The 16754-nt window shown below is 43.9% G+C and overlaps 1 protein-coding gene across 1 annotated transcript in view; it reads left to right on the top strand.

Moving 5' to 3' along the window:
* Positions 1-16754, top strand: part of SYNPO2L (synaptopodin 2 like) — a 34546-nt gene that overhangs the window by 10853 nt on the left and 6939 nt on the right. Inside the window, exons 2-3 of the mRNA XM_005417229.2 lie at positions 501-652; positions 3153-3814. Of these exons, the coding sequence (XP_005417286.1) occupies positions 501-652; positions 3153-3814 (814 nt within the window). The remainder of the gene's footprint in view (positions 1-500; positions 653-3152; positions 3815-16754) is intronic.

Raw genomic sequence — 16754 nt, 5'->3', positions numbered from 1 at the left:
TCCAGAATATGCCTCAGAACTGCCACCTCTCTCCAGTGTCAGCTTCCCTGAGGATGGTACTTGCAGAGGCTCTGCATGAGTCAGGGATCATACCAAGGAAGTACAGTAGAGGCATGCAGAAGGACACATGGACATTTGCAGGCATAGTCTGTTCCTTCTCTGAAACACAGACTCCCTAACCAACTTAGGAGACAAGGAACAAGAGGAGAAGAGCATGTAGGAACAAGAGGAGCATGTAGATATTCTTGAGTCTTTCATCTGCACTAATGAACTTGAACTTGGTTGGTGATCAGGTCAGGCTCTGCAGAGTGATTCTTAGAATTAACAGGGATACAGAGACCAAAAGGCATAACCAGGGCTCATCCAACTCCCCTCTGTCAGCACAGTAAGTCTTAGGGCTTATTTTATTCTCTGAGAAATGGAGCAATAGAAGAGCCAGCAACTGCACTAAATAGCTGCTGTTCTTCCCTTCATCCTTATCCTCTCTCCTGCTTTTTCAGATTCGAAAGAGAAGCAAAGCATGCCGTGGAGGCCTGTGGGAAAATGATGTTCTAGTATCTATCAATGGGAAGTCATGTGCTGGCCTGTCCCATGCTAATGCCATGCAGATCATCGATTCCTCCGATGGCATGCTCAACATCCGTGTGAAAAGGTAACCTGCTCCCAAGTGCCAGTGCTGTGACAGTGCAGGCAGTAGGGTGGTTTCATCCAGTACACCAGCTGTCCACATCCAGCAGAAACAAGGCAGGCAGGAAGCCTTTGGTTTCACCATACTGCAAGGTGTACTAGGAGGACTTACCCATGTCCTAACCTGGCTAACATGTTGACATGTCAATGTTTTGCCCTGTCTTACAGTGGGCTGTTGTAGTCCAACAGTCTGCATACTGACTCCCACAAAGATGAGAGATGTGTGGCTAGGTCCCTTCTTCATGGAAAGAAATATCTGTGCCAGTCTCTAGTTCAGTGGAATACTGGAGATCAGGCTCAAATTTATAGACAAAAAATGCTCCTTGTCCTCCCTGTGCTAAGTTAACCCAGTGCATCAGTGCATGCTGGATGCAGCCCAAGCTATAAATGAGTAATCCTATAAAGGTGAAGGCAGCAAAGCTGTGTGAGGTCCTAGCTAGTCCACACTACTGCCTAAACAGAAGTCACCCTCAGAAAATCAGGCCCTGGTGAAGGGGACTGGGAGATGTGATCTTCTACAGCCCTGAAAAGACAGAGAGAGCACCGTGAGCAGTGGGAAGGGACAGCCACGCTGGTTGCTGTCATCTGTAAAGCAGGAGCAGAGGTGGGCAGTGCTCAGAGAAGGAAAGCCTGAGCATGGAGGATCTTCCCCTTGGTTTCAGAAAAAGCGCCGGTGCCTTCTGATGTGCTCATTTTATGCCCTAACTGCGAGTAAGTGGGATGGGTAAGTTCTATACAAGGTGTCCAGAATAGCTCCTGGTCCCTTGCCAGGGCCTTACCTCACCCCATTGGAGCCTATCTGCAGCAAACAGGTGCCTGGGCAAATTTTAATCGGTCAAGATCAGCACACTTTGAACTAACAAAGTGACAAAGGCAGGCTTCTTGCATCCCTCTGGATGGAGCCAACACTGAATTGTTTGGAAATAATGATATCAGATGGCTTCATTTGGAGTAGTGGAGAAATCATCAAATGTTGCTTTCTTGATCACATGTCTATTCCTACTTCATCTTTACATTCCCAGAGAAAACACCAATTATTCCTGTTCAGAAAGGAGAGGTAGCTGGATGACTCTGGGGTGTGTGTATTTCAGAAAAAGAGGAAGGGAGAGACATTGACCTGACAGTACAGAACATGATAAACTGGCTTACAAGCAGTTATGCTTCTCAGTTACCTGATCAAGTGTTTAATGAAGAGGAGGGACTCTTCTGTTTTGCTTCTGGAATGTTGACGTTGCTCCCCAGTGAGATTTCATAATGGCAAATAGTATTAAAAAAATAAACTGCCAGAGAAATTCTCCCACCCTTAGCTTCCACAAAAGTTTGCATTTGACATAAATAAAAATTTTTCACAGTTTAGAATTGGGATCCAAGTCATGAGTTGCACAGCTTTACAGAGGCAATGCTGTCTACCTGGCTTCATGGTATGCATGTTCAGAAGGCAAATACTTAGGACTACTTTAGAGCTCTTATAAGCCCTGGTGAGTCTGACAAGAGAAGGAACGAATTCCCAGCTCCATCTGTGTAGGCTGGAGTCAAACTGCTGTGGAAATCCAGACTCACTCTTGAGGAGAGGGAAGATAGAATGGGCTCTTTTTCCGTCAGCTCAGCCAATTCTCCTTCCCCTTGGAAGCCAGCAGCAGGGTTAACTGCCTCAGTCTGTCTGGCACCTACTCCAGCCATCCCTCCAGATGTCTTAGAGGCTTGAAATTGCTATGTCTAAACCAAAGGCAAATGCCACCATGGATTGGGCTGGCCAGCATGACTGCATATGGTTGTCAAAACCCAGGTACTGATAGCTTGTGAAGCAGCCCCACAGTGAGCAGGCTAAATATTAGAGTGGTTTCCTCCTACCAGATACCATAGTCCTATCCCCAAAAAGTGCTTGGGCCTTTATATCCTATGTATTTGCTATTTACTCCCACATAGAGGTCAGAGCAAACAAATAGCACTGACTTCTTGAGAGCCCAGTCTGAACTAAAGCAGTTTGGGGGTGCCAGGATCTGCAGATCTGACACAGTCTCAGCTGCAGGAGCAGCTGGAGTGCAGTGTGATAGCTGAGCACCAGCCGCTCTCTGCTGACAAGCTGCAGGCTGAAGGGTAGGTCTCACTGTCCTGGGGAATGCTTGCTATGCAGGAATTCAGCTCTCCAGGAGAAATGCCTGGGGAGCTGATTAAGCTTAGTAGATTTTTTATGGTTTTAGGGCACTCTGATTTTTGAATGTTTAACACCTGGTTTCCATAGAGCCGTGAGGTGGAAAATGAGAATGAGAGCACATAGCTGATGTCAGGGATAAGTCTGTCCTTGGCATCTACACTTCAGGTATCTGTACCATCCAAAAAACACCTGTAACACTGTCCTATAACACCTGTATGTCCCAGTCCATAGCCCTCTCTCACTCCAGGGTTTCCTTCCAGTTCAGCTGCACAAACCAAACCTCACTCACTACTTTTCCTTCTCCCCACAGGATAGTTGGTGGGGACCAGACTGGCCCGTGGCTCCAGCGCTCCCCTTCTCCGGGGCAGCGAGTGCTCTCTCCACCATCCGTGCCCAGCCCCTCAGCACGGTTACTCAGCTCTGAAGCAGCAGGAGCCCCAGCCACCACTCAGCCCTCGCAGCCATGGAGGTCACAGAGGAACCTGGAGAGCCTCACGTCCCCACCGGACAGCGAGGCCTACTATGGCGAGACAGACAGCGACGCTGACAACGTGGCGCAGGAGAAGCAGCGCCGCGCTCGCAGGAAGAGCCCGCGCTCCCCGCCGGACAGCACCACGGGCAGGGCGGACGCGCCTCAGGACGAGGTGTCCCTGTCTGAGCAGAGCGGCTACGAGAGCATGCCCGAGGCTGCGGCGCAGGGGGGAGCAGAGCCGGCCAGCTCCAGCGGGGTGGCCAAGAGGGAGATTGTCTGCCTGCCTGGTAGTCGCACGGACACGCCGTTCTCAGACAGCGAGGGACAGCTGCGTACACCGTCAGCAGAGGGGCGGGAGCCTTCTCCAGAGGCGATGCTCCTGCCCCACTCCACCAAGGCGATCCGAGCGGAACGCCACCTCATCCCCATGGTGGGGCCGGTGGAACACCCGATTGATGAAGACCTAACCACCACTTATACAGAGAAAGCCAAGCAGGCCAGTAAGTCCCCTAAACTGCCATTCACCCATTCCTTTTCCTTGTGCTGGATGCTCCTGATTCCTGCAAACGCCAGGTGGGTTAGCTCCTCTAGCTTACATAGGAGTCAAATCAGCCCTGCAGAGACCAGGGCTTCCTGCTGCAGCTTTGGCCCTGGGGTATTCCTCACCCAAGGCATCCTAAGAAATAGATAAGGTAAAGAGTCTGGGGGCAGGGATCTGGGAGCCGTTCAACCAGATGTGCTCTAGTACCTCTATGTGCTGAAAAAGGATGGATGCCATCAGTTTCTTCAACACTTTGGGCTGAAAAGACTCAGGTGACATGATGGTGTCAGGAAATAACTTGGAGGTTAAATTTCCCTGGCTTTCCAGAGATCTTATGGCAACTCAGTTTGCTCCTTAGCTGCCTGTGTGTTAAGCACAGAACACTCATTTCAAGAGGCTCCCAAGGAGCCTTCTGTTCACTTCAGCTCTCCATGGACACAGAGGCCTACAGTATTACACAATTAAGGATGATGAAAGATAATTTGTAGACAGCAGAGCTGCAAAAGAGTCTTGTCAGAAACTGATTTATTTCTCTCACCCTGTCCAGCTCAGGGAGGGACTCTTCTACATCAGCTCTCCCTGTAGGCACTTGCTCCAGCAAGGATGCTCATGTCTGGCTGGCAGCAGCTGATGAGTTCAGGTAGAATTTATAATTTTTTAGGTGTTGGCAGTGCAGGGTTGCCAGCAAGGACAGGCAGGAGTCAGTAAATTAGCTCTTGAAACAGTTCCTTGTAGTGCCATCCCTGATAGTCAGGACCTTTCCATGTGGAATAAAATACTGAAAAATGTAGTGTAGTATATGGGTGATGGACCTGAAGTGACCTTGATTGTGAATATCTTTCCTGATTTCTGCTACACATAGAGTATTTCAAGCACAAATATGAGGGCAGAACAAAGTGTTATCTGATTTCACAGTTGTGATCTATCTAGTTGTATTAAAAATAAGGTAAGCATAAATTTATCTTCATATATGTACCTCAGTGTACTATAACTCATTACATTTCTGTGAACCTGGAAATAAAGTTTTTAAAAAGTGACATTAAAAAAGTGGCAGAATGGAAAACAGAGACACAGAAAAGTTACTAGACTGAATCAGAAAGAAAACATGTGGATTCTAACTTCTGATCCTCTGCTTCAAATGCTAGACATTTTACCCAGGACAGATAATACTGCAAGGCAATTATTAAACCTCTATTTTATCTTTGGGCTAAATATTCTTTTATCTGTTCTGCCTAAGGACTCCTGTAGAAGTAACTTTCAAACCTAGGTGCTTCCTTCAGACAGGGCACTGTCCTACTGCTCTTTCCAGTGTTATGAGGGGAGGTTCAGTTGGGTCCCTTATGTCTTGCTCTGCTGGGCACTGCACCTGACCTGATGCCTTGTTCTACTTCTTCCTAGTCTTTAGCTCTTGTTTTCCTTAGGACAGGAAAGAAATCAGCAATTTCAGCCTCCCTAAAGATGAAGCTATTTTTCCCCCTGTGAATGATGTCTAAGCATGAGGTGAATGTTGAGAAAGGCATGTTCAGCTGCTCCCTGCCACCCGATAGTCCTAGCAGTACAAGAGCAATCACTTTACATCAATACTTATTTCCATGGACTGCATCAGTACAGAGGGATCCCAGAAAAACTATGTATTTAATTCAGAGCATTTCTGATGGCAAGATAATATCCCATGGCAGGAGATGATGCAACAGTATTGCCAGCTGGAGTTAGGGTTCCCAGAAGCACTGCAGACTGAGGTAATATTTTATTCTCCTATCACTCCTTCACCCTCTTTTTGGTTTATGTTTGGCCAGGGGTGTCCTTCTGTAGGAGTTACTCTGCCAGGGATGGTAACTCACAGGATGTTTTCTTGTGTTAGGGATCTTACCAGTAAATGAGAAGGCAAAATTCTACTGATCATGCTGGAGCACAGCAGCCATTAAACCAGAAGTCCAGTTCAGCAGCCAGTGACTGTGAGGGAAGCAAGCAAGTAAGGAGGAGGGATGGAAGGTGTTCATTATGTGGTAAGCAGAGCCAAAGAACACCTATACCTGGAATAAATACAGGTATAAACACAGCTGGAGGATGGGGGATTGCTGAGCTGCACTGGCTCCATGGGAGGCTGCTTGGACTGGCATGGGAGGACATGGTAGAGCATCTCTTGCCAGAAAGGTGTAGCCTTGGTAAGGATGTCTGGGCTATCATTGCTCCAGCTCCTACAGCTGTCCTAGGCTCCCATGGAGACAGCAGCATTTAAAGTTCCTCTGTCTTTCCTTAGCAATATCCACAGCACAGTAGGGACACTGTGTCCCTACTCTGGGACACAGACACTCCTGGGTTTTGCTAAACAGGAATGTGAAATAATTGTTTAAAAGTCAGGCAGGGTTTTAAAACCTGAGTTAGCTCCAGGAAGTGACTTGGACTATCAGTTGTGAGAGCCTAAGTATCGATATATAGGCAGGAAACATTTAAGAGCCATTGCGAATACCTATGCAGATGGCTGCCTTTTGAATCATATTTAAATACATTCCCAGTGCATCTGCTAATACACCCTCCTTGCCTTGCCACAGCCTTCTTCAGCTCCCACCACTGCACCATAAGAATGTGAAAAACTGTTTTGTTAGGACTGACGCCCAGGTGGTTCCTTATTCTTTCTTCCTAGAATGTACTACTTTCTCATGTCTGCTCTGAGGTGTACTTCAATTTGGGGGTATTTCTCTTGTCCTTTGTTTTAATTCTTTCTAACTTTTCACTGTCATTTTTAAGCTCCAGAAACCGTCTCCTTTTCCCACTTCTCCCTGCACCTCAAGCAAACAGAATTGAGGGTACATTATTTCTAGATGAGTATTTAGAAACATCAAACCCCTATATAAATAACTGAAATCCCAGAAAAAGAACAGAGATACATTATAATTCTTTTGCATATCACCAAGAGTAGCAACTGACATTCTTCACTGCTCTGTTGCCCTGCAAGGATCTCAGTAACACTGCTACTGCTGTCAGCTCTTGGGTTTTCTGTAGCTTTGTTCTTTACTTCCTATCTCTAGACAGAAAATACAAATTAAAAAATCTACATCAGTTTCAGGGGGAAAGTGGGAGCTTGTGGCAGGGAGAATCAGATTATAGTTGTCACAAGTAATTGCAGGTGAGGTTTTTTTGGTTTCTCACAGGCTCTGCAGTGTCCTTCTCTTCGCACCCCACCTTTGGAGGCTTGAGATCCATCTGTAGCCAGGGTTGTTTCTTCTCAGCCGCTTGTGGTCTCTGGGGTGCACTGTATTTTCAGCCCCATTGTAAATCATCTCACAGGACAAAAGGCTCAGCCTTTTCCACAACTGGAAATAGGACAGACATACCAGGACAGCAGTCTATTCCTAACTTGCTATCACACTGTGTCAGTGAAAGAAGTGCTTCAAAATATCTTAATTTAAACTTATCTGCTGAACTATTTTTAGTTCCTAGGATTCAAGAGCCTCTCCATGTATGGTAGAGGAAGGGAGGGAAAACTGGGTGGGGAAATTTCCTCTTCTGCTTTATATGGGCCTGGCTGCCTGTGCAGAGTCATCAAAGTTACTACATTCTATATCAGAAAAGGAAATCCTTCTTGTTTAAAGCGGATGTACAGCAGCATCACTTGAAAAGATAGGTTGCTTATAAATAAGTGGCCTATTCATTGGCAGGTCATGGAGATTACCTCTTCTAAGAGTGACTGCAGTCACATTTCTCTGCAGAGAGGGTGAGTGCAGCGAGCCATCTCTCAACCTGTTACAACTGGTATAGGCCACAGGGGCTGTGAACAAGATGAAGTGTCTGAATGGCAGTTTGAAGTTATTGCACCACATTTTCTATTTGGCTTTCAGCTCTGACAGTTGTAACTCTAATGATCACAGTTATGTGACTGTTAGACTAACTCACTGGTTTTGTTATTCACTGCAGTCTAGGAGACCAATAGGTTTAGGATAGTAGCCTACTACTACTACATCCTACATGCCTTAAAGTAAAATAGAAAAGTATTCTGCTTAGACCAGGAGATTAAAATTAATTCCTGAACTATTGATCTTACAGAAGTCTGTTCCTAGCAGAATGAAGCCATGCTGAATCACCCTTGGCCCTTGCCACTCAATGAGCAGCCAGCTATTCAGGAAACAAGGACAACAGCTTCCATGGTTGAACCACAGATGGAGAGACTGATCTCATTTCAGCATGCATGAAACTGGAAGTTGCTTCCTCTTGGGAAATCCGTTTCCATACACTGCAGTAGCAGTCTAGTTGTATGTGTTTGTTTAAGAAACCCCACTTAATAACTGTCATTCATGTGTGAATTCTCTGCCACTTGGAAGGCATTTATTAAAGACTACAGAGAGATAAACACCAGGCATCTAGAGCACTCGTTCTCCATTTCTCCACCTTTAGGCTTGAGTATGACATTTGTTCTTATTCCTTCAGTTTATGTCCTTCTGTGGAAAGCAGAGGTACTATTTTCAGGCTGATATATTAATGGGGCAGAACCCAGATTATAAACTACTGTTGTCTGTCTTAGCTAGGGTGGATGACTTTTTCATTCTTTCTTGAGTCATCCCATAATTGTCACAAGTAATTTGCCATCTTCCTCAGGTATTCTTACTGGAGACCTCCAGGACCATTCCCTCAGGCATCACTCTTGTCCAGCATTTCAGTGAGGATGTTGTGGGTTGCAACCCTGGAAGTAAAGCTGATAGAGCTCTGCTGTGCTCTACCTTTGCACCTCACTGCAATCCTGCTGCCCCAGAGCCTGACAGAGACACAAATTTAGCTGAACATGTGTTAGCTCAAGATAAATCTAGCTGCAGATAATATTCTCTGCGAGGGGAAAGATCTTTAACATTTGAAGATGTATGGAGGAAAACTATGTGATCCCTGAAATGAAAAGGTGTATACTCTCATTTGTCCTGGTACTTCTACTGTATGAGATATCATTTGAAGCACCTTTTTTTAAACAATCAGTTACTCAGACATTACTTCTATGTTATTATTGTCAGCACAGGGACTCTGACTCTGGGTCACAGTTCCTCAGACATGATCAGAGGTCATTCATCATCCTGCTGCTCGTGAAGCAGTGTCAGAGTTTGCTTCCAAGCTGACATTTCCATGGTCCTTGCAGAGCCCCAGTTAGTGATTTTTCAGACTGTGTTGTCTCATGTGTTAACATAGCCTGGCCTTGCACATGCACTTCTACTCTGACTTAGGATGTGTGAGGCTGATGGGGAACAATGGCATTAAATCAAAATTTTGCCAATAGCTCAGATCACAAAGATGATTAGAGCAATAATCACACTGAAACAGCTATACATATAACCCCACAGACTGTCTTAATCAAGCTGGTAGTTTTAGATTCCAGGGTTTTGACATATTAGTTGAAAGAATTTGTAATGCAAAACAGACAACAGGAATCCTTTCCCCATCCAGTTGTTTCCATCAGTTCTGAAAGTGATATGGGACAAGGTTTCTGACAAGATAGGGACAAGTCTGCTCAGGGATAACACTGAAATGTTTTTGAGACAAAGTGATATTGATGGATGAGGGAGAGGCATAAAAGGGTGAGGCATAAAAGGACTTTGACAAGGAGTGATTAAACAACAGGCATTACTCAAGAGAAGTGAGAGAAAATTATAGTTAGGAAGGAGAAAACTGTCAACCTCACCAATACCTGGCTAATTGTTCTTCAGTTTCACTTAAACCCATCATAGGATGGGACATCAGTTTGCTGGGAAATGTGTAAAGCTTTACTGTCATCAGTATTTACCACTTACATGAACTAAGAATCTCACTCTTTGCAGAAAGAAACAGGAGCAGAAACGGGGGCAAGTAGATTCAGCTTATCTTGATACACTGACTATACTGAAAGGACAAGGCTCAGTCAGTTTCTCTGTAGAGGTCAAATGTAAGGAGTTAACGAAACTTGTATCAGAATGGTCCTCAGTCCTTGCCAAGTACTTTGGAATAATGAGAAGAATATACCCTTCTAGCCGACATAGGCTGTGACAATAAGAAAAAAAACAATTATTTAGCTTCAATTAGGTGCATGAAGTGATTTTTTGGTGCATTTTTGCAGAAAACAAAATGAAAAGTAAAATCAACATGGACTAACAAAAAGTAGAAAGAGTCTTTGACCTGCTCAGTAAGATAGGACTTCATGGCTGAAGGAATAACATGAACACAGTATATACTGGCTTCTATAAGATACTTGATACAGTTCCACATGACTTTTCCAATGAGAGAAATATGGATGAGATAGGACTACCATAAGGTGACCACACAATTGGCTAAGAATAGAACAGAAAACATCACTATTAATGGCTCATGATGTCAGATGAGCTAACTGGCTAAGTTGGTAGTAGTGTTTCACTGGCCTTCTGAATCCAACAGGACTACCTCTATATTTTCACCCACAGAGCTTTAAACACTAATGTCAATCAAAGGTCCTCTCCAACTCAATGACTTATATGACTGGCAAGGAGACAGATGATAAAAAATCCCAACCCTCTTCTCTTCTGTCAGTGGATCTTATCTTCTGGCTGCACCTAGACGGAACAAGCAGCATGTACTGTGGGGCACACCACAGCCCCCAAACTGCTGTTATTCAGATCTGGAACCTAGCTGAGACACCTTGCAGCTTCTCTCTGGTTTTTCTTCCCACAGAAACCCAGGTGTGTGGGGGACACAGGGGAGGGAGGGGGGTTACCTGGACTGAGGAGCTCAAAAGTGTTCCCAGGTACACCACTATTGTCTTCCTATCTGCTTTTTTCAGATGCTAATCCCTGCTAATGAAGCTTTGTAAATGTGGCTTGTTTCCCTTGGGTGTTGTACCTAGCAAGCAGTAACAGGAAATGGCAATAATACCATTTTCAATGGGTGTCACGGGGATTCAGTGGAGATTGCTGTGTATTAATTGGCAGATGACATAACACATGGAAGATATACAGTTGTCTCATGAAAGGCTAGAATTTTTAATGTGGCAGGAGCTTGAATAGTTGCAGAAAATGACTAAAATCAACTGGTTAATGAGACTATATGGCAAGTGGATTAATCAAGTCCACATAGTGAGATGGTGAGCATATACTTGTCAGTATTACTGGAGTAGATGTTGGATAGACTGAAAGACAAAAGATGTGATCAATCAGTGGTATCCTGCTGTCAGACATCAATTTTGTAAGCAGTAGACTTAGCAGATCCTGGCATTCTTTTAATTTATGTTTTGTATTTGAGAACTCATTCTCTCATGTCTAGTAAATGCAAATCTGTCTGATGTCTGTCTCTCACATTCAAAATGAGAAAGCTTTTGTGTGTGTGTGTGTGTTCTTCAGTTTTTGATGCCAAATTAAGACTGCACTCAGGCTTCTTGCTTCCTATGGTGGGGTCTCTCCTCTGCTGAGCCTCCTATTTCCATGTAAACTTGTAGGAGCATTGTGTCTTTGTGACTTCAGACTCTTAAAATTAGCAAATGGACTCAAACACTATCAGCATGAAATGGATAAGATCAAAAGACGTGCAGCATTGACTGCATAAACCTCTCAAAGGAAATTGGGCTAAAACTGCAAAAGACAGATTCACTAGTGCATTAAGCAGGTGCTGTCCTGGCAAAAGAAAGTTCTCCTTTGGGAGAGGGCTATGTAGGGAATATCCAGGGCCCAGGTGTGAGCTGTCAGCACAGAAAAACTGGCCATGTGTGCTACCCTTTGCACTTTTGCACTTACTTTTCCATCCAGCTCAGAAAGAAGGGCAAACTGTCACCGAGCTGAGAGATTTTTTGAATGAAAAGGCTATTCAAGTCTCCAGCAGGATACCATGAGACTAAGATATTGCAGCCATGTACAGTGATGTCTCTAAATCCTCTCCGCCTAACAGAGCTCTCCAATAGCAGTATGGCTAAAAATGCTCAAAGATCTACAAAATGAATGGGCTGTTAACTTACCTTTCCCTGGGCTGTTAACTTACCTTCAGAAAAGCCTGTTTCTTTCTGTTTTTCCAAAACCAGTATTTTGCAGTGGGGCAGTGTCTCACTGGCACATTTAAAATCACTAGCCATTTAAGAAGAAACACTGGTTTGACAAGTATTTTAACTATTTAACTTCAGATACATGCTAAAGTGTTGCAGACTTGAGTAGGACTGTAGCATTTGTCTGTAGCATCCTAAATTGGAGCTGAAGCCATATCTGTGTTTTATATTATGCACAGGTTATATGATGGAAGTGTGAAAATATCCAAGAATGACAAATATTTCCTATCCCAAGAGTTTTAGCTTTACTTTGAGGGAAAATATATACTCCTCTGCTTAACTGTTTGCAATTTAAATACTGATCAAAGCTTGAAAGGTTGAAACTTTCAAGGGAAATACTTAGAAGGTCAATATAACCCATCCAAATCTTATTTTGAAAGGACTTCAGGTATGTAAAGTATGAGATGTCTGTAGCCTCTAATGACTTACTGAGATATTTGCAACATTAGCCATGGAAAAATGACTTTGTCTAACATAAATAGCTGGAAGAACAAAATTCGAGGTGACCCCATATGAAAAAAGCAATTGACAAGTAGTATTTCATCACAGAGGAACAGGCTCTTTATCTCTAGAAGCAGCAGAGTACCTTATTTTCTATAGTAATGGCTTTTCTAGAATTCGGTCTTCATAATAAAATTTACTGGTTTTTGTTTCCTAGAGAACATGAACAGTATCTGACCTCATGTAAGCCTGCTTGTTCAGTAGCTTGCCTGGGCATTAAAATGCTTTCTTTTAATAAGGTCTGATCTTGGAAAGATTTGTACTTTTTATACTTCTCTTTACTGTAATTAGGTAACAAAAATAATTTCAGTGAAACTTAAGAGGAAAGCTTCCATAGGTTTTGCTTAATAGAAATTTTTCCTTTTTGTGGATTTTTTCCAACAGAATTCAGTGTGTACATGACATAAGTGCTTCAGAAGTTAACAAAAGGTTTTCTATAGAAATTATTCACTACACCAACAGAATTTATAAGAGTTTTATAACCCTTCCTTTTACTCTTTTATCTATTCCATATGAATGTTCTTACAAGAGACTGAGCTGTATTTTCATTTCAGTGATATGTATCAATATTAAAAGGTTTCCCCAAAGACACATATATATATACATATATCCCTATATATGTAAATATTCATCAAAGAGGAGACTGAACCACTTTCATGGCTCTTGCTCTAAGAGCCTCTGTACGACACATGACAGGTCTCTCTACAGCAGTGTTGCCTTGTGGGAGTTGTCTTGGTGTGCAGTGATGGCTGCTGGATTTCAGCATGTATGGTCAGACCTTCATTTTCCCAGTCTCTCTAACACTGGAGATTGTCTGCCAAGGCTACAGAATTGCTAAGGCTGGGGCTGCTGGGAGGGAGAGTCATGGGAGGGTGTCCCTTGGGCACGGCTCTGGGATTGTCTCACAGGAGCTATTGCTGGAGTACAGAAAGGAGTGGTAAGACAGGACCTAGATGAAGTGTGAAGAGATGCTGAGCAGACCACAACTGCAGAGATCTACAGACTTCCCAGCACCATCTATTCCCTTCCTTTCCATCCACCACAGTCCTCACTATCATCATGTCATCTTTCAACACCTCTCAGTCTCCTGTGCTGGAGCTCTGAATGGTGCTGCCAAAACACCACTCCCTGGTTTCCAAACACTCTGTCACCCTCCCTGGGCACAACCATGCTTTCAGTGTAGGTAGCAGCCTCTGCTGTTTTAATTCAGCTAAACAGCTTGACTGCAGACATCCAGAATCCCAATGCTCCTCTGTTAAATGTTCCTCAGTTGTGTACACAACAGAAATCTGAATTGTGGACAGGTTCTCCTCAGACATGGAAGAAAATTGATATACACAGGAAAGCCCCTGCTCTCTTTTCTTCCTCTTTACCTGGAGCTGAGTGCTCTCTGAGAGTTTCAAGCAAGGGAACTTATTTTTCTCCTGTGCAGGTTTCTTCTGCCTCTCCATGTTGGACATGCACACTGTGTTAGTTTTATCTCTCTGAAGGGCTCTTTGGCACAGAAATGCTGGACATTGAGGCATTGGTAACACTAACTTGAAGCCTGCACCTTTCTAACCTGAAGCTTACACCATAGAAGCTGTGATAATATAGAGTATATTTTGTTATTTTAAAATAAAAAATAGGAGTTTCTCCTTACAGGGAGTACAGGGAGGGGGAAAGAATAAGTTTAAGTGCCAGGTGACAATGTCCATCACACTGCTCAGTGATGAAGCTATGAGGACAAAAATAGACAAAGTGACCTCATGGCTTTCAGCAGCAAAGCCTACGAGACAAAAGAGAGGCTTTAAAAGGCCTGTGGACTGATAGCAAAGAGCTTGGACATCTCAGAGTTTTGGTTCTGCTCCAGAAGAGCTTTGCTTTGCTCGTCTCTCATTGCCTCTCTTTCTGTTTATGGGGAGTTGTGAATTAAACGGGCTTTGTGACATGCCCAGTTCTCCAGGTCTGGACTCTACTTTCTCAAGCTTGGATCAGCCTTATGCAGGTACAAATCTTTTTTCTCTTTTTCTTTTTCTTTTCTTTTCTTTTCTTTTCTTTTCTTTTCTTTTCTTTTCTTTTCTTTTCTTTTCTTTTCTTTTCTTTTCTTTTCTTTTTTTTCTTTCTTCTCTTCTCTTCTCTTCTCTTCTCTTCTCTTCTCTTCTCTTCTCTTCTCTTCTCTTCTCTTCTCTTCTCTTCTCTTCTCTTCTCTTCTCTTCTCTTCTCTTCTTCCTTTCTTCTTTCCTTTCCTCTACTTTTTTTAGTCTACTCTCCTTACCTCATTCTTTTGCCTATTCTGATTTCATTCTTGCTCTTTACCTTCTACAAGTCATCTTAGGGAGATTTCTCTTCCTGTTTTTTCTTAAACTGTTGTGGAAGATTGTAGCTTGAATAGCATGACCATTTTTCTGTTGGGAGGACTGGTGTAATTAGTTGTGTGCTTTAGCCTTTGATGAGGAGAATGGTAGGAAGAAGAAAAGAGGGAGGTAAGAAGCAGGTCCCAGAGGACCCTATTTGCCAGCTCCTTCAGAGCACAGGACAGTTCAGAGCAACTTTCTAGGGAAGTTGTACATGAATCCTAATGCTGAGCTAGGACTACAGGCTGGTGGAGTTAAAGACCATCTTTTGTTACATTTTCTCTGACAGTATTTGCTAGCCCAGAGTTTAGAGTTGGCATTTCCACGGTAGTCTGCTGTCAGAAAGAGCTGTGCAGACATCACTTTGAATGGTATTGCTCCCTATCTGGTAACTCCTGATGCTAGAAATCCTCCTGTGAGTCACTCAGGCCAGAGTTTACATATTCTGCACTTGACTAAGACTCTGTGGTGCTGCTCTTTCTCCTTGTAAATTTAGAAGCAAAATACCACCAGGTAAGGTAGAGCTTTTAGTAAGGTTGTCTGTAGCAACTTCCCTTATTTTCTCCATTGTCAACAACCCCTAGAGACACAGGCTGCAGATTTGTAAATGAAGTGGGCAGACCTTCAGGGACTGTCGTTTGTTTCTACAATGGAGAGCAGGTCTTTGAGGGCAAATCTGTGACTGCCCTGGAGAACACTAAATCTACACAAAAACCTGGACACTACCTCAGTCTTGGTTCAGCAAGGTGGAGTTATTCTGTAAGGAAAGTTTTGCAAAGAGCCTTCACTTTGCAAATGCGAGTACAAATAATTAGCCATTTCAGTGTTGCTTTTCCCGTTTCTAGTTCTGGGTGTAAAGGAGAGGAACGGACTGTGCATCCACATGAAGTGATCTCAAACCACAGAATTCCCCTTGCTGAAGTCCCAAAGCAGCAGCATGTGCTATGGAATGGCTGCAAACTTTGAGAGCTTCCTGGAAGGATAACTGCTTTGCAAATCATCACTTCATTTTCAGCATGGGGTGGGAAAGGGAAGCTCTTTCTGCTGTGGTTACACTGATGCAGTATGGAATGATGACACCACAATTGTGTAGACTAGAAAGGTTTTGGGAGAATGCAGCCCTCAGGAAAACTAGTAAACTTCTTAACTAAGCTCCCTGTCCCTCACTGCAGGTTACCCTGACATTAACAGGTTCATGTTGAATGAATGCTTTGTGATAAAATGATCAGAAGTGAGATCCTGAGAGGACTGAGCAGCTTCCATCATCTCTTGAACTAACATCATCCCTCAGTACTGCCTTGCAGCTCTCCTCTCCTCTCCTCTCCTCTCCTCTCCTCTCCTCTCTCTTCTGTCACTTCAACAGTGATTCAAGGCATGTCCATTCTTTCATTAGGGCAGACAAGTCTGGTTTTATTATTGAATCTTGTTCACCACCTGCTTTCCCTGCACACAAAGACAGAGGATACAGTGTTCCCCCCTGGGGCTTTACTGACCACAGAGCAGGTGGAAAATGATTATCCCACACTTTTATGCCAGTGTCCCAACAGGTGGTGTCTTTTCCAAGCAAGCCTGTCTAAGTGGATTTCCTTCTGGTCTGGCTGATCAGTTGTGGGGATCTGGGATTCTTGCTCAGGAGCAAATACTCTTCTTCCTTGCCAGGCATGGGGCACAGGGAAGAGACTGCAGCAAGGATGAAATCATTCTTCCTTTGCCTCCTGCAGTGGCAGGGCTGCTGCAGAGCAGCAAACAGCCCACACACAATGCTGCTGCACAACACTGACTGGAGCTGACATTGCAGGGCTTAGATCAGGAGCAGCCCTGCTGTGCCTGCAGAGCACCTCTCCTTTTGCACACGTGCAGTCCTCTAAATGGTAGAAGGAACATCTACAGAAAGCAGGGCTCCACCTTCAGGGTGAAAAATAAATGGTAAAAATTTCCACAAGCAAGGGAAGTACTGTAAAAATGTCCGGGACTCTTGTTCACATGCTTCAGAAATGGGAAATCCCAGGTCTGATGAGGAAACTTAGACCAGCCATCAGAGTGGGAAG

Source organism: Geospiza fortis, unplaced genomic scaffold, assembly GCF_000277835.1.
Source record: "Geospiza fortis unplaced genomic scaffold, GeoFor_1.0 scaffold130, whole genome shotgun sequence".
NCBI lineage: Eukaryota > Metazoa > Chordata > Aves > Passeriformes > Thraupidae > Geospiza > Geospiza fortis.
This window is presented reverse-complemented; position numbering and strand designations above follow the sequence as displayed.